The following is a 22,632-nucleotide window of genomic DNA, read 5'->3' as shown; positions in this document are numbered from 1 at the left end:
TAGCATATTGCACCACACTGTATTGAATCTTACTGTTGCATTGCTACTATCAATTAAAATAAGCAGTTATATTTTATTTTTTTATAAAAAATTAAAACATTTTTAATTATAAGCAAGTTTTTTCATCAAGCCTTTGCAACTGATAAACCATAACCAAAAAGACTGGATTTAGATGCTGAAAAATGTAAGCCCTGCCTTCTCTACCATATTCTTTAACTTCATGAAATTTTAAATGTTTTTTTCTGTGAAATATGCAACATGGAAATGCATAATTACATTGTGCTAGAGACTGGATTTATCTTTTCTAATTTGAGCTGACCATGAATTTTACTCGAGCAGTTTCTTCATTTCTGCATTACACATGCAGAAACACAAAACAGTAAAACATCTACATCCTTTCAAATGCGTGTAAGAATGTGAAATATAGGCTTCTATGTAAACAGGTGTAGGAATGTACCAAGAAAGTGTTAATCCAGCACAAACATTTCAAGGTGATACATCTGTGTCTACTGAAATCAGAACCACTACTCTGCAGTAGTTCTTACAACAAAAAGACCTAAATTACAGCAATTTGAGATCCACTATTCAATCTGCTGGTTGCATCTTCACTTCCATAATGTTACTGAGAGTGGTTTTGCAGCCTCCTCTTTTCTTCTGAGATGTTAAAGAAAATGCCTAATTTTCAATTCTTTTGAAACTCCACACCCTGTAGTGGGTTTTTATACTTCCTGGGTTTTTTCTCCCTCTCATTCCCCTAGCTGACAAAGGCTCTCTCTGGTGACAGTGCATCCCAACACTGCAAACATCCCTTGCTTTCAGCTCAGTTCCACCCAAACCCCTGCACCTTGTCACTAGGCTTGCCCCACTACTATCAGCCATGAACCACAAAAGAGATTCTGGAGCTTTAAACAACTTCACTTTAATCCCTCCCCAAAGGACGTATAGAAAATGAGAGTCTGCAAGGGCAGTTGCTCTGCTGGTTGCCTCCAGATTTCATATGTGCAGAAGTTTCAGGAAAGCAAAGTGGTAGGAGACTCATGTAGCAAAGCTGCTGGGGGAGCAAGAGCACTTCCTTGCCTCTGTACTGAGAGGCAGAGGCCAGAATCACGACTGAGTCACGTCTTGTTAATGACTCTGTTATGTTGCCAACCATTTAAAATGCTAAATGTCTTTCACTTCTGTATATGAAGAAATGCTTTCATTAACAGAGCTTTTAGGGTTCCTTCTGTTTATGGGGTGGCCTACAGCCTCACTTTTAAGGAAACAAGTTACTATTAAGCGAGAAGGAGAGAAATTGCGAAACAAAGCAAAACACTGACTGCAGCCTGAAGGTTTGTTTGCTGCACGGTGTGTGCTGCTGTCCTGATTTCCATCTCCACCTGCCCCTCCATCATTTCTTTTGGAATGGTGAAGGAAATATTGTTTTAATATTTGAATGATGCCCAGTCCTCAGGCTGGTGCAATACCTGGCAAGCTGAAAAAAGAAAACAGTAAGATTTTGTAGCAAGAATGTTCTGCGCCATGTCCAACAATGAATTTATTGCAAAGGCAATTTTTCCTCCACAACTAGAAATTACTGCTTTTCCACTAATGGTGGTACACCTCTTATCATTATCTTTCCCATTCAAGAACACCATAATTCTGATCTGGCCAATTTTTATCCCAAGAGAAAACAAAAGCCTTTAAAAATTCCCATCTGGTTCCCTATCACAAAGCAGAGAAGCCTGCAATTGTAACATGTTCTCTATCACAGTCCCTCAGAAGGAAAGGCAACATTTCATTCATTCAGCATCTGCTTTCTCTCCATGAATTAATTTAAAGAGCATGTTGCGCCTGGGTTTCCAGTGGCTGAGCCAGGCTTTGGTCATTGTGAAATCTACTTTGCCATTACTGCTGTAAGAATGTTGGCCTCACACACCAGCAGTGGGCTACACTGATGCACACAATGAGAAAAACCCTGCTGGCTTCAGCATGCAATGCCTTGACTTGCTTGATTACTCCCTTGCTTGTTATCCAGCTTTTAAATGGTCTTCGTTGAGTTATTCAAAAGGTTTTCTTTCTTTAGGAGCTCTATGACGTGAGGTCATGTTCAGCTTAAGCGTTTGCTGAATTGTTTGGGTACCAAAATACCAACTTAATCTGGTGCAACAGAAAAATACAGAAAATGCTGCAAGTGTTCAGTGTGAAATATGAATGCATTCATTTAAGTTTGAGCTGTTAGGCTCACAAATCAATCCATAGGTGTCATAAACACCTATAGCCAGTGTTTATAGGCTGAAAAAAGACGAAGCTGATCTCAGACCTGGGAGCCTATTTTGGAAGTTCATCCCGTGGGTCAGGGTCTGCTTTGAAAGCAGGGCCCATGTGTGTGAACCAGAAGCAGCAGGCACTCCTGGCTGCTGGCTCTGCCCCACCTGCCATATGGCAGGCAGCGCTCGCCTGCACCGAGCAGCAGGCTGCGAGTGGGAGGCAGCTCCAGGCTGCTTGGCCAGTGCACGCTGCTCCATCAATTGTTCTTCATCCTCCCCAAATTAATGGCAGTGGGCCAAGGGGAAGCATGCTTTGGGACAGAGCTGGCTCCTTGACCGGGGAGGACCACTCAGAGTACTACATTTACTTCTGTTTGGAAAATCTGTCATACTATATAATGAGGACTATGTGTATTTGATAGCGAAAATTAACCTAAATATAGCCAGACATGATTTACTGAGTGCCACTTTGATCTTTGGAGAAAACATTGGCACAGACCTGTTCTACTGGCTTAGTTCCTTATAAAGAGATAAGATAATCGTCTGACCATCTTCTAAATAGGACTTCATGAGGTACCTGATATTGTCATGTTTTAAGGCTGCTTGCTATTAATATTTATTATTTATCAATTTGTAAAGTGTAAATACCCTTCCTTAAAAGGAAAATTATTAAATATTCCCAAATATTTAGTTTTTATTTTAATGTTTTAAAAACATAGACCTCATTAATATGAACTGCTGTTCTTGTTGTAGATTATGCAAACCCATTAATTTCAGACATAGTGTAGGAGTTTGGCTCTCCGTACAGTCTGTGGATATAGGTAAATGTCTTGAGAGTCTGATTTAATTTAAGGACTAATTGCATACTTCCTAAATGCCACTCATTAGGAACTTTCAGACTCTGGTCTTGAATAAAGAACTCCAATTTGGCCTGTTAATCAAGAAAATGCAAAAAACATCCTTGAAAATGGAAGCTTCCAGTGGTAAAACCTTCAATATAGAAAACAAGACATGTAAAAGAATGAGTAGGATCTGCATGTTCATGTACCCCTAACAGTACAGTACGTTAAAACAGAAGTAACAAATTAATTACTTTACAGAAAAAAATAGTTTAACAAAGGAGGAAAACAAACTCAGGAAGCATGTAAAGCAGGGTCCTATGTTTTCTTGGGAGTGACTGAGAAGAAGAGACAGGAATGCAAATAAACCCAGTCTTGTGTCTCACAGCTATTGCATCCATATTTTCAGGCTTCTGAAATCTAATATAAATCTAAATTTCAAAAGAGTTTTACAGAAAACATATTTGCAGAACACAAACACTCATCTATAACATTTTATCTTCATAAACATGTTATTCACATTTTTCAGGAAGTTTTATGCACACTGCACAGTCGTCTTTGAGGCAGGTGAAAAAGCAGGACTACTGGTCAAGGCTGAGATTGAATTAATGTTCAAACAAGACTCAGTCAATCCATTTCGACTTCCACAGTAAACTTATTGGGCTTGTTTTCTGTGAAGACTCATCCCCAGTGTTTCTGACTAACCCTCTCCACTGCAGTGGCTCTGCAGCACATCATCTGAGTGTGAATTAGGATGTCTCCCTGCATTGTGCATAAGCCACGGTGAGCATTAACGCCACCATGGGCTGAAGATGACAACAAATGGGGACTGGCATGCTACCAAGATAGGTAGTAGCACTGTTGAATAAACACCTCACTACTCTTTAGGCATTCAACTGGGAAAACAAACTAGCATGTAACCAAATACTGCAGGAGAAAAGACCACTGCCAGCAACAGAGCTCCTGTCCCTCAGAAAGATCCTCTTGAATTTTCTTCTGGCAATAAAGGCTTGAGTTGCTTCAAATGAAATCCAGGCTCGCTCTCTAGATGTCAGTGTGGATTATCCTGACTTCATTTGGGCTATTATCTTCATGCTGCAAGGTCAGTGCACTCAACTTTGGAATATTTCAGGGCACCTAACACTAAAAATCTTGTTCCTTCAGTATTTTGTCTACATGAGGGCAAGAGTGCTGGATGATCAACAGCTAGAATCATAAAGCAAATCAGTCTAAAAAAAACCATCATATGTTGGAGCTCATCTGGGTGCAATTGCAGCTCTCACTGTCATGTCACTTTAGAACACCTGCTATTCAGAGAGGAACATTAATCAGAATATTCTGATTAAGTAGGTACATAACCCCAATGTAAAAGGAAGACCTATGTAAAGGAAAAACAAAAGTACAGAGAAGTCAAGTGGCTGGCTGAAGGACACAGTAAGTCAGCAGCAGAGCCAAGAATATGCTACTCATACTCCAGGCTGTAGAACATAACACCTAATACCAAATCTCCTGTTTCACGTAACACACACGTTGTAAGCAAAAAAATTCTTTACTAGTCAGTGTTTTAGACTGATGAAATTATTAAATCTCCTTTTCTACAAATGCTTTGTGACCTCATAAAATGTTCAGACCACAACAATTATTTTCCAAGTAACAGGGCTAAATCTTAGTAAGTTCTCAGGGTGCTGTTCATGAATGATTATGTCTATTCCTTTTCTTAGCCCACAGGCTGAGCTTAATCAAGAATTTTGCTTTACCAATGCATTAAATCCAGACATAATAAATCTGAAGCTATTAGACCATCTCTGATACAGAGTCTTCAGGGCCTTTTGTTTTCCCCCATCAAAAAAAAAAACAACAATGGGAGCCACCAGGGGCGTTAGTAGAGACTGAAAATTATGAAGATGAAAACCATGATGGGAAAATCTCACAAAAACACCTAGTGCCAGTTGTCACTAGGTTGCACCAACAGAAATCTGTACTAAGACCACTTAAAAATCTTTGGTATGAAACACTAAGAATTTAATGCCTGAGCACTGTACTGAGATGATGTGAGGGCCCACAGCAAGTTTCATGAAGTAGCAGTCAATTTAGCAACACTTAGAAACTAAGACATTAAAAATCCACATTACTTCTGTCTACTTTTGACATTTATACAAAAAGGAAATATAATTAGCAAGTTATTTTTATGCCCCGATCAATTTTAAACTTGAGCTTTCTGGTACAGTTTGACTTAATATTTTAACTGTAGAAAGAATGACAACCTCTTTTCTTCTGCTCTCCTCCAGCCTCCCCAAATATATATGCAACCAAAACATACCCAATCAATTTAGTTCAGCCTCTTGATGTGTGTATCAAAGCTACTACATGTCCATCTCTGCTAAGGAGACAGAGCTGTCAGGAGACTATGCATGAGAGCTTAAATCTAGGTGCGTCCAAATAGCAAAATAAACCTACCGCAAGTGACAATCCAGAACAGTCATGAGACACAACATTGACAAGGAGGACATAGGAGGAAGAAATAAAAATTAAAACATCCACACACAAACATTAGTAGAAAACATGGAGAAATGACCTTTTTTACAGGTGTACATTTATTAACAGTTCTGTCTTCCCTAGAAGGAATCTAATCCTCCCAGTGGCCTTTGGTGGAGCTGTATACTCAACTTGAAAAAGTAAGCCTTGTCTGCAATGGAAACGGGTCTCAAGACTGAAAACCAAACTTTATTTTCAACTCATCTCCCATCCTACCTCAGCTACATCTTTTGATAAACTTCATATAAAGACAATTTCTCTTTTGAATTGTGTTTAGGGAAGTGGATATTTTGAAGCAAAAATATTCTAAAAGAGACAAAAAAAATGATTCCCCTTTCTGTAATATCTAGCTATCAATGTGTGACTTTTGAGCTGACTGTGACTCTATTTCAAAAGAGTCTTTAACTATGCCAAGTTACATGGCTCTATAATGATTTGGCATGGATAGGCATGAATAAAAGTAGTTCAGAAGTTCTCCTCAACAAAAAAATCCAGACTAAGATAAAAATTTTATTTCCAGGAGCTGTTGCTTTCAGTTTACCAAAAGGCACTCTATTCCAACTTCGTGTGCCTAGTGAACTAGGATTCTGCAAGATGCCACATGACTAGCAACTGCTATTATGCACTTTTAGCTGAAGGCAGAAGTAATTAGCACTTGCAAGTTCAGGCCTAACAATGACTGAAGTAGGTTTTTCAGTTTTTGACAACATCAGTAGTACTATATGTTGCCCCTTTATAATGGCATTAGATTTACATCTTAGTCTTCAATTACTTTTTTAACAATTTGCTTCTTTGAAGAGCTAAAAGGCATTCTTATTATTCCCCTTTCTGTTTTATGCCAGAGCCTCTGAAATGTTTCAATTCTCTTAACTGAAGTATGCTACATTTAGCATTGCCTTGAGTTCAGCTAGGTACATTAAAACCTGCACTGGTAAGTCAAGATTAACTGTTAGAATAAAAACCACATCATACAGAAAAAAATGACAGCCAAAATGTTGCATTAGGAAGCAAGTTGGCAAAAGTTACTGAATGCCAAGGACTTAAAATCTGTACACTGTCAAACTGCTAGAAATGAATTTAGGGTGCTAATTAAAAAACCTTTCAGCCTGGGTTTGAAATCCCAGACAGTGAGGAGAGGTAGCTGGAGAGCTGGTGATCTACTTACTAAAAGTCTGACATTTACATCAACTGTGAATCTACCCTCCTTAGATTTAACTGTGCAAAAAACCCCATGCTAGGTAAATCCTAAAATATCCAGGCAAATGTAGGTTTAAACAACTATACCAAGTATTTTGAATGGAATCATCTTAAAATACCTATCTGTGCAACATTTCAAAGTTTGAGCTCTTTTCGTAGACAAAAGATGCAGGATTCATTTAATAAAATTCATTTAATAAAATTTTCCCATTAAAAAGATACAAATGGAGCTCAATATTAGTAAAATGATGTAGTTTTGAATTTCAAATACTTTTTTTCCAAGAATCCATGGTCATTTATCCAGGTCCTAATGAATATAATTAAAAACACTTAATAATACATTGTAAATACAACAAAGGCCTTACATGATATGGAACAAATTCCACATAAATATCAATAAACAAATTGCACATTATTTATCCTATGACAAAGTATTTGGTTCATTATCATTAACAGGACATAACAAAGTTCTCCAGAAATTTTTCCATCAGCATAATCAAAGCAGTTCTTCTAAATTATTCTGGGTTCAATGGGAGAGCTAGGTTACAGTAGCCTAGGATAAGCCAACAAGTGACGACCTGATTTTCCATACATTGAAGGGGAAATATCTCACAATTTCTTAATACCTCAGAACAAAGTCTATAAATACAGGGATGAATGCTAAATCAAAGTGCTTTAACAGAAGGAGTTCGTGTCGCATTCATCATATGGAGAAAAAAAACCAGCAGCATAAAATCTTCTTCAAGTGAGAGCTCAAAATTTCTGCTCTGGTATTTCTTGAGCTCAGTCTCACTAATCTTTTTACCTTTGGAATACCTCTGTCTGAATTTGTGATTTTGTGTACCAAGGATGTTTTTCTCAGGTGTGAATTTGTCTTGTGTTGGTGCCACACACTCCAGTACACCAGTGCGGCACACAAAGCACTGTATCTCCAGGAGGAACCAAGGTTAAAAGTGCACACCAGTGCAGTATCTAAAGTACTCCACTTGCAGTGGGGATGTAAAGGGTCTCCAGCATTTGCTCTTTGTCCTCTTGTCTCTGAAACTGAAACTGCAAATAGCTCGGATAGCCCTACACTTATCCATTATTTTCCTCCCCTTGTCTGTGCTCCTTTCAGACTCCTCTCATGTGATCTATTGCAGCTGGTCATCAGACTTGTAAAGGCTTCCTCACCCTCACCTCACTTCCTGATCTTGCTCTTCCCCTACTACACCCTGGATAAGCACGCTAACCTGTTCCAGGACTCTTAAGACTGGCTGATGAGCCATTCTGCTGGCTGTTCCCTCCCTGAGCAGTGGCATTTCACCACTTGTTCTGGACTGGGCCATCTGCCTCTTTAGCTACAGTGCTTTAAGACTCTCTTCTTGGATCTTGTCCCTGACCAGCTGGCCCTAGTTCTCGGGTTCCCAGCTCTGACTTGTATTTCTGATCAACCTGCCTTCAGCTCAGCTTTCTTCTATGCTAGATCCCAACTTGTGGAACCGTCTCCTTATTCCTGCACATGCTTTTATTCTCTCTTTTTGACTGGGTAATCACTCCTGTACTGCTCTAGCTCAACTTTCCCAGGAGACTTGGGAACATAGACTTGACTATGCAATATCTTTAAAGTTATTTGCTTCTACTTATGAGGGTTTGCAAAGTAATTCTCTAAATTTCTTCAGTCCTTCCTTTTTGAAAAATCTAGCCCTTTGTCTTCTTAGCTTAGGAAATCTCTGAGGACAAACAGATACTTCATGTTTATTTACTTTTTACTGCTTATTCCAAACAGTTTGCTCCAGGAAGAACAGTACTAAAATCCCATGAATAAAAAGCTTTGTTCTCTCTCAGGAAGGTATTAGTCGAGTCTGTGGCCCTTAGTATTAAGCCCTGCAACCTCTGCTTCTCTTCCACCAAGTAGATCTGAAGGACAAGCTTTTCTGCCCTTATGAAAATTATGCTGCTCTCAAAGGCCATTATATTAATCTTCTCCAAGTTACTCAGTTGACTTCAGCTCCAAGTATGGCCCGTTATCTTTAATCTTCTCCTCTCTAGAATAAAATGAATTCTCCAAACATCACTGTATTGAATGCCCCTGTGGTTTTCCTTTTTCATTATTTCCCCTTGCTTCTGACTCTCATTTTTGCCTCTATACGTTGTTTCCTTGTCAGCTGAACTTTTGTGTAAATAGAAATTTAGAGTTCACAACTACTTTTCTTTATCATGTAATCTCAGAAATACTGCTAGTAAGATATATAAAGATACATAAACACCAGTCTTGAAAAAAAGTACAGTGAAAATCGTACACAGTTGCTCCATTTTTGAAGCAAGCAGGGCACCCTTGATAAACTCTCCCCTTAAGGATGAGTCCCTCTATGCCTGCTCACGCGTTTTTAGCAGAGCAGGGAAATTGGCTGGCTGCTTCATCAGTGATGCCACACCCAGGTTCATCCCTTGTGATACCACTGAGATGTTGTCAATCAGTCCACTCTTCACAGAGCCACTACTGAGACAACAAGCACAGCTTTTTCCAGACACATCAAACAGAAACCTTCAAATGCAACCCAAAAGTTCAAGAAACGGAGAGTTACTTTACCTGATCTTTCATGCTTTTCCCTAAATCTTTAACATCTTTCATGTTAATAGCATTCTTCCCTCCCTTCTCCTTTCCCTTCTTCTTGTTCTTCTTTTTGAACAAGCATTTCTTACAGAGACAAAAGCAGCAGGTGAGGATTAATAGGACTGCAACTATGGCTATGGCTATTAAGGCCCAAGGTGGCACTGGAAGAGAAAAAGACACACACACAAAAAGAAGGTGGCAAACTGTTAGTAAGGTTAAGTTTAGAAACAAGCACATTTGTCTCACAGCTAAGCCTTTTTCAATGAAAATGCCTGGCAGAAATACCTGAGCTCCTTTCTAAAATATGCTGTCATCATTTATATATTTCTCCCAACTGAGGGTTTGCCCATACAAAGCCAATTTAACACATCTATCTATATACAAGCCTGGTGACACATATCAAACTCACCTGCAGCTATTTTGATTCATCAACCATCTGAAAAGAGTATATCCAAAATATTTACACTGTGCAATCTGTAAAATGCTCAGCACATTTAAGCAATTACTCATTTCTTTCTCTAATCATCTCCCCAACCCACCTGGCATTGTGGCTGAATCGGGTGGAACTGACTGGAAATTTCCCTTTTCTGGAATGGTGTCTGATCCAAGCAGTCAGTTCTAATGAACAGCCCTTTTCCTCTGCCCACTGCTGCACTTGACAGATTTGCAGATCCCTGGCAATAGCTGCAGGTCAAGGTCACCAGTGAAGACTGACCAAGGACAGAGGGCTGTCTAATCCACGGGCATTTGCCCTATCTGGCATCATCCCCTTCACCCTAGCAAAGTTTCAGCACACAGCTGTATTCTCACCTGTACTGTCCTATAAACAAAAGACTGTGTTACGTTTTTTCATTAAGTTCAGGCTGCAGGACATGGCTGAAGCATGAATAAATAAGAGAACACTTACTAGCATAAAATGTTCTTGTTAAAGATCAGAATTTTTGGAAAAAAACAATTAAGATGACACTTAAACACAAGTACTCCAGAAGGCAATTATCTTCACACAAATCAGCTTTAATGACTACTGATTCCCACATTTAAGCAGAACACCTGACAAAATTATAAATCTTGTAAACTCTCATTTTCTAGAAATCTTGAAATGCACTCAGCTGGTCTGCAAGATACTCAGTACATTACCTAAAGGTCTCTAATATGATACAGAGCTACAGAGCAAAGCCAAAAAGTGAATCAAATTTGACATGTTGACGTCAGTGAATCACAAAAGGGAATGGCTGGTATAAATAGAGAAAATTAATTGCCTAAAGGAACTAAGAGGAGTGCACTGGAACTTCCAATACAAATTACCAATTCAAGAAGATGACAGAGCATCTACACCTTCCTTACTCTATATTTAACGAACTTATTTTCTAACTTTTATTCTAACTACCCTAATGACAGATAAAAATGTAGGAGAATAGTTAAATATTTCTGTAATATTTTTGTGCCTCCAATTATTCATTAAATGCAGCTGCTATAAAAGGAAAGCTGTACCATATGCAGAACAAATGAGAACTGATTACTAAACAAATGAATGGTAATACACAAATGGTGAACAGATTAACAGCTGTTTATGGGATGTATTTTATGAACTCAGCAGCAGCAATTCTGCAGTTAAAGTTGCATTAGATCTGCACTTATCACAACTTAAATTCTGTATTTCATGCATTAGTATTTAATTTTGTCTTCAAATCTGGTGTAGTACCATTTTGTAGCACAACTGACGCTTTTACATATTTTTTTTCACCCAGCACTCAGAAATGTAAACCCATCATCTTTCACAAGAACTATGGGCTCTACTCAAATTCTAAACTTCAAGTGTACTTAGTTTGAAACAGCATTTACATAACACTATATCTAAGATAATCCACAGGAGTTATGACAAAAAGAAATGAATGATGCACCCAAAATTATCAGCTATTTGTTTCACTGATTTGTCAGCAGTGCCTGAAGCATGAATATGGGGAGCAACAACAATATGGGGTTCTGCCAGCAGGATGCCCCTCTGTGAGGTAAGAGAAGGGGAACATGAAGTGCAGGTAAACTGTGAGAATCAATGGGTTGAGGAGACAGGAAATGTAGGCATTAATAGGACAAACACATATGCATCCTGCAGATGAAAAAACTTGTGTAGGTAGTGAATTCAAGTGCCTTTATGCTGAAATTGTTGCATCAGGTGGTATTCTGGCACTGCTGCCTTGGTTCTCTGAAGCATAAACAATGCAGGGTACCTTGGGGAACATTTGAAACACTTGCAGATACCCAAGCTTATTTTTTACAATGTGTTGTCTGCTCTCATCTGTTTATAATTTAATTTCAACCAATAGCTCTTGTGATGCAATTAAATGATCATTGAATTAATATCTGGGACACCAAGAGTTATGCAGAATTCCTTACTTACCTCTTCAGAAGAAATCTGCTTCCTTTTTTTATTAAACAAAGCATAAGCACTAAAGTAAAAAAAATGAGGCAGCATAAAATCTGGAAATTTACAAAACCACTGCAAAATTCAAAACCAAAAAGGAATGGATTATTTTTCCCAATAGAAGTGTCCTATCTCTGTCAAGGAAATGGCTCATTTGAACATTGTTGTCGACAGAGACTGCCCAGTCAATGGATGTAAATAATAGATTTAAGACAAGTGAAACATACAGTTATCAGTGGCTTTGAAGAGATTTTTGTTTCCTTTCAAAAGCATGATACAAATATTTTAAAATGTTAATCATTTTACATAGTATTGACAAAATTTTCCAGAATTACTAAAGACTGAGAGTTTTTCTACCTGTATTCCCCCATTTATGATGGTGCCAGAAGAGCCTTAAATTCAGAAAAGATAAGGTTTCAAAAGCTACCTTTCTATAAAGTCATCTCCAGGTGGACAGACTGAAGTCAATTTGGAAGACTCAAACCTGCAGCCTTTTATTTTTTAGGATGCTGTTTACCAACTGTGACTAATAACTATAAAAATCTTATCAACAGTGTAAGAAATTTCTTTTTGTGCAGCGGCTCATACTGAAGATCCATATTGATTGATTTCAGTTGGACTTTACCCATGCTTATGCCAGATTTTCAAAGAATTATATCTTACCAGTGGACAGCAGTGGGAACTTACAGTTTGAAGACTACCTCCATCCATATTGTACCAGTTTGACCAGGCTCAGGAGGTCTCTGGACATGAACCATTGAACAAAAGAGCTCTGTGGCAGATGAAGCAGGGTGGGTGACTTGCAGATCATGACCCATGCAGACCAAGGTGTCAGGGAGTCAGAAGCTTTTTGTACAACTTGTCTTACCGACTGCCTGCACAAGGGGGTGCTTTGAAACAAGCAATACTTACCTACCCGACCAAGCAAAAGCTATTGGTTTAAGGATAATTAATATGTGTGCAAACTTCCTGGTATTTCAGCGCTATTTTCTTTGTTCTACTCCTCTGGGAAAATACAGAATACTTATTTTGAAGAAGCTGTCATGAATGTCTAAGTGATTTGGTGATTCTACAAAGCTCTTAAAGACAAATCTATAAGAGGGGATTTGCTGAGTAGCAGTTAGTAAATAAGGTCTTGAATTAGTGTTATTGATCCAATCCAGAGTATGCTCTAGGACTTGAGTGAGAAATGCAGGAATGAAGCCTATTGGCAAAAGGAGAGTGTAGAGAAAAAGAAACACATGGCTTACTCCTGGGCAACAGCAGGGCACTGAAAGGAGTAAGCTCTAGGAATGTGTTGAATCAAGGTATTTTGAGTACCAATTTTGCATACTTCACTCATGCTGAACAACAGTCAGACACGGATGCAGATAAATGTGAGCTCTCTTATCCCTCTCTGTTGCTTCCTTCCACTGATGCCAGCCAGAGTTGTGTGACCCCCCGTACTGTGGGTCATTTGATGCACTTGATACATTTCACAAATAAAGCAGCTGTGATGCTCTTAGATTATCATTTTAGTTTGGGCTTAGAAGTCTGTTTACAAGGCTTATCTCCAGACCATACCCACAGCTCATGCTTGTACTCATGTTCTGCAGCGATCTGTGAGGGCACAATGGACACAGTGGGAATACACATTCCCAGAGGTCACCTAGTGATGCTCCAACTGCAAAAGGTAATTTGCCCATGAGAGCCAACCTAATCCAAAGCACTGCCCCTACAAACCTCAAGTCCTCAGGACTGACTGCTTCATTTCACTGACTTGCTTCTGTTGAGCTGCACTAGACACAGCTTGCGTCCCAACCTGTCATTAGATCTTGGTCCTTTGAGCATGCTAGATTCTAAGAGAAGGATGTATAACTGAGTTATTCAATTTAAGAGCTACAAATTTTGTCCTTTTATATAAAGACATCCTTACTTGGCTTTACACAAAATACTTGGAGAGGTACAGGCCTCGGGTCTAAAACTGACATTTCCGTTAGATGATCTAAAATTATCAAATGCCTTGGAGGACATCTGACTGCAGAGGAAAGACTTTAAGGGGGAAGTCACACAACGTGTATGGCATCAAAGTGCTGCAGTCTGGGAAAGAGAATAAAATCCTTAATCCTAATGATTTTCTTCCCTTTCTGAGTGCAATGTCAGAAGAAACTTTACCAACTTAGAACACAAATAGAAGGAAGGTCAATGAAGAACCGAAGAGAAGAGCTGAATTAAAAAGTGAAGACTCCCATACCAAAAATACTGTTCACCAAAAATTCCACATTAAGCACTTAAGCAGCCCCATTTAAACTGTGACAGCAAAGGACTATCAGATGATGGCAGCTTCCATATTATTCAGGCCCATAGCATGTTGGAATGGACAAATACTAATAATCTATGTTTCAGAGGGGGCATGACGCTTAACAGGAAGCTGCAACTGCCAAAGAGCTGTATGTGAAGCACATTGCTGTAATCTAAAGCTCTGGTAGCCTGAATATGGGGTCACTGGTAGTTTTAGTTTATGAAACCATAGTTTTTTCTTAGCTTTTTGCACTTACAGCTTCTAATCAGGGAGGAAATTTCATATATAGCCATATTCAGACTTTTTGTATAGAAATTCCCCAGGGACCGTGTTCTGGAAATCAACTTGATATTCATTAGAAGCTACTTACAGAAAATGTCCTGAAAGCAAGGATCCAGGTAAAGATACCACTGCCATAGCAGAAGGAATACAAAGGTGGTCAATGCAAAAAGAAAATGCTAAAGCATGGTAAAATGACTCAGGAAAGACAAAAAGTGAAAATACATACTTGCATATACTGATGATTCAAATACCAGCATTCAGGCTTATATAGCCACATTTCCACCCCAGACACTCTTCTGTGTGACCTCTTGTTTTAATAGCATGCTTTCAAAATATTACTTTTACTCTCTTACATTCACTGCAACATTTCTTTTTTCTGTTTAAAGTTCCCACTGCTACCTTTGACCCATCACTAGAAAGAACCATGACTAAATAACTTAATGAATGCACTCATGCTCACATTTCTCCCCTTTATTTTTGATCATGTGCAGTCGCATAAGACTCTCTGTGAATAGTTTATGGAAGTTACTGAAGCCTTAACTCTGCTAAAAGAGGTATGTTCTGACAGTGAAAGATCCCACAAAAAAGTGGAAGTGCACTGGTCAGATGAGTTCACTGTCTGAATATACCCCTGTCTATAACTTTTTAGACATTATCATGCAAGATTATGCAAAATTTCTATGACTGAACATTCCATTCTTTGCAAATAAACCCACACTGAATTTAGCAGTAATCCTTGATACAGCTACAAATTTAGCCAAGGTACTTGGGCTGTTTGAAAATATGATGTGCTTACTGTATGGTCAAAAACTGGAAATCAAAATGCAAAAAAGAACTAAGATATTTACCTGAGGGCAAAGCCACACCTACTATTGTAATTTGCAGGTCATTTATGTTTATTACTGCTGGTATGAATTCACTTTTACAGCATGTGTTACATTCTGTCAAAGTAAAACACAATTACCCAGCACCGTATCTTCCTCCTGCAGAGCACAACCATTTGTCTGTGCTCCTCCCTCTGCCTTTAATGTGTTTTGCTCCCTCCCTCCTCCAGTTCCTCACTGCTCAGTCTCGTCAGCTCCTCTGCCCCTTGTCTCTGGAGACACATGGGAAAGAAAGCAAGAGAAAGCAAGATGGGAGAGTCCAGATGAGACAGGATGGTGAAGCAGCCAGAGGGAGGAAGTAAAGCTGCTGAGATATCTCCTTCTCGAAGGAAGAACCCCAGAGAGCCTGGCCTTCAAACGCCTTCAAGCTTAAATGTCAGGTTTCATCTGTATAAATATTACAATGAAAACAGCTCCTTTGTTAACCTCCACATTCCCCTTCACCCCCAATCAAAATGAGACAGAATAAGAGCAGAAGAGCGTTAGCACAGCCCCGTGCTCTGCTGGCTCTGTCACTGTCGCTTGGGGCTGCTCTCTTGGGCTCATTTTCAGCTCAACTAAGGCACCACCTCTTTGGTGGCCAGATGGCTCCTCAGCAAGGTCCCTCCTGTGGTCTCTGGCACCTGGCTGCCCTTCCCAGCAGTGCCATGCTCCTGCAGGGATATCAGCTCTCCTCTTACCCTTTCACAGCTCTCAGCCCTCCTGCAGGCTCCTGCTTCCCACTTCCTCCAGCAAATACTGCAATTTCTTCCACTACCCTCTATGAAAGATGATAAACTGCACCTGGCACACAATGCCCCACAGGAGACACCAGCAGCCCAGCTTCCTGCTGCATAGCACATCCCTTGGGAATGACTGTAATGCTGGCTAGTGGGACAAACAGAACAGTTCCCCTTTCCAGCAAAAGCTCTAGGTCACTGCATACAGAAAACAGTGTAGGGAAAGGAATGACTGTGAGGAAAGATGTTTTCTACTCCAGTAGGGTGGCTGTAGCCAGGTGAGGGTTGGTCTCTTCTCCCAGGTGACCAGTGACAGGATAAGAGGACACAGCCTCAAGCTGCACCAGAGCTAGGTATCAGAAAAAAGTTATTCACAGAAAGGGTGCTTTGGCATTGGAATGAGCTGCACAGGGAGGTGGTTGAGTCACTATCCCTGGAGGTGTTTAAAAAAGACTTGATGAGGCACTCAGGGCCATGGTTAGCTGATAAGGTAATGATGGGTCACAGGTCAGATTCAGCAATCTCAAAGGTCTTTTCCAACCTAGTTTACTCTGTGATTCTGTGAGGTAATATTTTTAGAATGATTACTCTTATTGGCTCATAGATCTGTTGCCACAAAACTTTTAAAATAAAAAATGAGTTCAGGAACTAGAAAATTACCAGAGACAGTGCTGGGGCACCCTGAGCAGCTGGGAAAGATGAAGAAGGTTGGAGCCTCCAACCATACCTGGAAGCCAGAGAGGTTTGTTGAGTACTCTTCAAAAACTATGTACTAACAACAGCTGAGACCAAATACTTCCTTGAGAAGGGACAAAATAATCCATGAGGCTAATATTCAACTATGACAAGCAAATATGCAGAAGTCTGAGATGACTGCTTTCCATCATGTGAACAATTCTATTTTGTGGTTAAAATGATGCCTTAAGTTTTAGCTTTCATTTTTCCAGGTTCTGTACTGCATTAATATATAACTCTCAACTTCATACAAAGTGTTAGCAAGTTCTCCTCACAGTTTAGTTAGACAAAACAATCCTTTTCCAGCCCGAGAACCAAGAACACCATGGCAGCTTCAGGCCCAAAAGTTATAAACAACAGTGAACTGAGGAGAGCAATCTGGGAGGATGGGACTTCATAACCTGAAGCTGTGATGGGACAGTTAACCCCAATATGTAAATGGACCAAAACTGATAAAAGTCTAAAAACTCGTCACCTGTCATACATCTTGGGTGTAGCCTTGGCCAGGCTCTTGTACTGCCCAAAGTTCATCCTTTGAAGGCCTTTAATAAATACCTTTTACTTTACTCTTTAACACTGTCTAGCCTCTGTTCTAGGTGGCCTCTCAAGGGATCAAAACTGCCTTTCACTTTTTCTGTTATTTCCACAATATATTGAACCTCTAACCTCAATTGACAGTCTGTAGGAAAATAAAACAATAAAAAAATCTGACTTGGAACTGGAAGTTTCAAAGGGACAAAATACTCCCATTGTATCAACCCCAGGACTCAAAAATCAAGAGAATAAGCCTCAAAAATAATGAAACTGATGGGAAAAATGAATTATGCTTATGTATGATTTTCTTGTTTATTCTTTTTTTGCCTATATATCTTTGATTTCATTGTTTGCAATGGACACTGGTCTTATACTCATTTTCAGTTTTTGAACATTTGGGTAGATCGTATCACATTTTCCAGGTTTGCCCTGCGAACATGAGTCAGTCATGTATTTAAATGTTTGAAAGTGGAATCACATTTCTTGCATTCTAGAATTAGTCATGCATACTACATATGAATATTATAAATTCCTACATTAAGTATGAACTCCACTGCCTAGGAAGAAAAAGCTAATTTGCATACCTTTTTTATAAAATACTATGCAGAGGTAAAGTCCTTTAAAAGAGAAACAGATTTGTAAATTATAACAAGATGAACTTATAGAAACTCTGTGTTTGCCAATGTTCTACTAACATATACAATCTTAACACAGGATGCTATTACACAACGTCCTAGGATTTAAAGGACAATAACTACAATTAAAAGATAACAAATACTGGAATAGTACATCAATTTCCCAGTGAAAGTAAGAAACGGCTTTATTTCTTTCTGGTATTTAATATTAACTTAATATTAGCTTAAAAGTCCTCCAATAGAAAATTGCTCATATATATCAATTTTCACCAGCAGATCACAAAGTGTCTTATAAAGGAGGTAGACATCTGAACTTCACAGGTGGAGACACACATACACACAAAATAAAACGACCTTGGTTAGAACACAGAAGACAGTGTGGGAGCACCAGAACAGCAAAGTTCACGTCAACTGCAGGTCCTAGTCACCCACCCACAAGGGCAGGGAGCTAAGGGCTGGAGGATGTCACACACATGGTGCAAGCAAAGGCAACCTTGGATACCACCAGAGGAGGCAGCCCCAGCACCACCCTGGGGTGCACGCACACTGCTTGGGGCCCTGGTGGCACAGAGGCCAGACACACTCACAGCCAGAACAAACCCCTTCAACACACCAAATCGTCAGCATCATGGGCTGTGTAAGGCGGCAGAACCACGCACTCATCAGAGGTGTGTGCATCCTAGCATCAGCCCCCTTTAAGGCTACAATCTTTCTAACACATCTGACTGGCACCTCAGCTACTGCAGTGCCAGGAGCCTTGCTCAGCCCTTAGGGCACCTGCTTCTCTCTGCTTCTTCCCAAGCAGCAAGTCAGACGACCACTTCCAGATTTTCTGCATGGATGTTTCATACAAAAAAGTGATGCTGCTGAGAAGGACAGAAATGTGGCACTTCCTACCCTGGTGAAACAGTTGCTATCTGTAGGGTAGTTACTGTGCACAGAGAATGTAATGACATGCCTTGCTCTGAAAATGTCCCAGCCTTGTGGAAGCTTTTGGGACCTTAAAACTTGATTTTATCATTATAGATCTGTAGCACAAACAAACAGATTTGAGTTTCATTTGTCATGCTCTGCTATTGTGGTGCATTAATCCTGGATAGATTCTAGGTGCCTGCCAAAGCTGCTCTATCCCCCGTCTTCTCAGCTGGGCAGAGGAAAGTAAGTATCACTGAAGGTCCTGGGTCAAGATAAGGACACGGAAAGATCACTCACCCATTACTGCTGTAAAACAGACTCAGCTTGGGCAAATTAGCTTAATTTATTACCAATCAAGTAAGGTGTGAGAAGTAAAAACCAAATACTAAAACACCTTCCCTCCACCCTTCCCTTCTTCGTGGGATCAACATTTCCCATAACATTCTCTACCTCCTCCTTCTCCTCACTGATGCAGGGGGACAGAGAATGGGGTTTGCAGTCAGTCAATCACACATCTCTACCCCTGCTTCGCTCTCCTGCAGCGGGAGGACTCCTCACACCTTTCCCCCGCTTCAGTGTGGGGTCCCTGCCATGGGAGACAGTCCTCCACGACCTTCTCCAATACACATGCTTCCTACAGGCTGCAGTTGTTCACAAACTGCTCCAGAGTGGGTCCTCCATGGGGTCACCAGTCCTGCCAGCAAACCTGCTCAGTGTGGGCTTTGCTCCCCGCAGGGAACTGCTCCTGCCAGGACTCACTCTTCTGAAGCTTGGGCTTCCCATGGGGTCACAGCCCCCTTCAGGCCTCCCCCTGCTCCAGTGTGGGGTCCTCCAGAGGCTGCAGGTGATCTCTGTTCCTCCATGGCCCTCCCTGGACTGCAGGGTCACATCCTGCCTCACCATGGGCTGCACCACGGGCTGCAGGGGAATCTCTGCTCCAGTGCATGGGGCACCTCCTGCCCTCTGCCCAGACCTCAGCATCTACTTCTTACTTGAAGCTTTAGAAACAGCCTTTTTTCCTTCCCGATTACTGATTGCCATTTTGTTATTCAGACAGCAATACTGTAACCAGAATCCACATGCTCAGATGAAGCACTGAATTATGGGGTACCACAGAGTAAACAAAATTCCCTCTTCACACATACCAAACTGATGAATCTGCCCATAGAAACAGGTCTGCTGCTCCTTAGTTTTGTTGCCAGCTCAGATTTCAATTTCCCACCTAATTAAAAAATTTGGTGAAATTCTCAGTGGAATGTACAGCCTCTCCATGCGAAATCAGGTCAAATGTAAAAATGTAAAGTACTTCTATTTTGTAAACAATCAAATTCTCCTCATAAAGGTACGACAGCCTTTCCTTTAGAACTGCGTCTTTTGCCTCCATCCATTACACAGCCCAGGAGAGCTATAATATTGACTTTGAACAGACAATAAGCAGGTTCTTATGTCTGTTTTTATCAGCCTTTGAAAAGGCCAGTGATGAACTTTTTTCTTTCTCCCTCTGAAAGGTAAGACAAAGACAGATTAAAAAGACTCTTCTACAGCCTAGAATGTTTTTTATAGATATATATATACATGTGTGTGTGTGTGTGCACTGTACGTGTCCTACACTCATTAAAGAAACAGATGCATTCTGCAGTTAAGGCTTTTGGAACAAGTAATTTCAAAAATCTATTAATACTTTCAGACATAAAAGCCATTGTTAGTGTTTTGGTTTTTTTTTCAAATAGGTTCAATAGGAATCATTCACATAAGTATAGTAAACAGTGAAGAAGATCCATTTTTAATAGGCTGGAGATGTTTTTCTTCAGTGTCCAGAATGATTTACCAAAAATTAATTGCATGGTTGTAGTACTTATAAATCAATTATAAAAACAGTCAAGGAGCAAATCAAAACCAATCTTCTTCCAGAGAGAATTATGTTAGTGCAATTGCAGTATGTAGGCAGCAATTGACCACATAAGAAGGCACATTTCTTTCTGTGACAGGAATGTATCTCAAAAAGCATATTCCTTGTGCTGGCCAGTAGTGTATACTCAGTAAAATCAACCAAATATCTTCATTTTTTGATCTGTTATTTTAAATGTACAGCTAAAACTTTGAACAAGGTTCTTTCGTTAAATATTATCTTTATTAATAGACATTCATTTGTATGTGGGTAGTGCCTACAGGCACTGACTCAGAAAAAATGCCTCACCAGATCAGACACTGCACACAGATGAAATAAAAGGACAATCTTGCCTGAGAGGCTTTTCAGTGAAAGGGCCCAAACCTGTGTGGTGGGCACGTGCCCACCTTGGTCTGACAGCCCACGAGAGCTGTGCCCTTGCCCAACCATCAGCCTACAAGAATGCACCAGATGTGCCCACTGCCAGATCCAGTGGGTCCAGGCACATCACAGAGCTCCCCTGTGCACGGCCCTTGCTAAACAGCCCTTCTATCTTCTCAACAAGATCTTCCTGGGATCCTGTCCACCCAGGACATGAATGCCCTCTTTCTGGAGAGAACCCACCCGCACAACTTGGCAGCTCCATATCTCACCGGTGGCCAAGCTTACGGCTGTGGCTGGGCCCTGAAACACAGGACACAGGACACGAAGTGGCTCTCTTTGCCAGAACCCTCCAAAAGAAGTGCCTGAGCTGACTGTGCTATTGAGGCACATGTAGTTTGCTCCAGATTAAGACTATATATATAGTCTTCTCTATTTTTTTGCACAAATGGTTGCATGGCAAGCACTTTCCCACTGAACGTTCCACGTGAGATTAAATTCCCTGTCCCTAGTCCCCCTGACTGAAAGATCCCACACAGTTCATCATTTCTGTTTATAGGCTGGCTGTAACACCAACACTGGTCCTTAGGTGCTGCAGGTACAATTAGCATAAGCCACACACATGTTCATGGGGATCACCAATAAGGTGCACTTTTTTGGTTCGGTGTCCTCTCAAATCTGAATGAAAGTGGATGCAATGGTCTTGGTGCAATGCCTGAGGTGCACCAAACACAGGCAAGAGCTCAGACCATGTATCAGTCATAGGAAGAGGGAGAGCAGGGTGCTGGAGCTGCGACTGAGCTATTCCACCTCAGGATGGCTTGACTCACCGCAGTGGAAGCCAGGCTGGTTGCAGTTGTATGCACGCATTTTTCCAAGGGACATCAGATTGTGTATCACCAGTATCAATCATGCAGGGGTATGCAGGAAATTCCTGGCGGGCATTCTGCTCAGCTCGTGGACATGACACCAGCTCATGAGACTGGGGGCATAATGCTGTGGGCTCGGCTGCACTGGTTTATGGTGTGTGCCTGGCTAGTCAGGGCAGCTGGGCCATCTGCTCTACAGTGTGGTCTGCCAGACTGCCTGGGGGTGCGTGCTGAAGAACTCAATGGTCCCAGGCTGGCACCCCAGGCAGTCAAACTAAAATCTTTTCATGACCTCTATCTATTAGGCAGAGGTGCTGCTTGGGATATTTATACCAGTTTTCCAAATTTCAAAAGAACAGGTACCAACAGACCAGCTATCCTAAGCCTTATCCCAGTGCTGGGATGGAAAGACAAACCCATTCTTGTGTCACACCTCACCTCTGCCTCAAAAAAGCACCACAAAAGACAAATCCCTTCACTCCTTCCTTGCCAAGATAAACTTGCCAAGAAAGCACCACTGGTACAAATGCACACAAGAGCTTTTGTAGCTCTCTGCTCCATTCCACCAGCACACAGTGTGCAAGAATACATATCATAAAAATACAGTTTTGTGGAATCTTCGTGTTATTACACACTTATACTGCTAATACAGAAAAATTAAATTTAATTTG

At 40.5% G+C, this 22,632-nt stretch overlaps 1 protein-coding gene across 1 annotated transcript in view; it reads right to left on the bottom strand.

Moving 5' to 3' along the window:
• Positions 1-22,632, bottom strand: part of SYT1 (synaptotagmin 1) — a gene marked incomplete at its 3' end in the record, with an annotated part of 120,878 nt that overhangs the window by 75,822 nt on the left and 22,424 nt on the right. The window contains 1 exon segment of the mRNA XM_084205498.1: positions 9,393-9,577. Coding sequence (XP_084061624.1) covers positions 9,393-9,577 — 185 coding nt within the window.

The sequence above is a fragment of the Fringilla coelebs genome (assembly GCF_963513975.1).
Source record: "Fringilla coelebs genome assembly, chromosome: 5".
NCBI lineage: Eukaryota > Metazoa > Chordata > Aves > Passeriformes > Fringillidae > Fringilla > Fringilla coelebs.
This window is presented reverse-complemented; position numbering and strand designations above follow the sequence as displayed.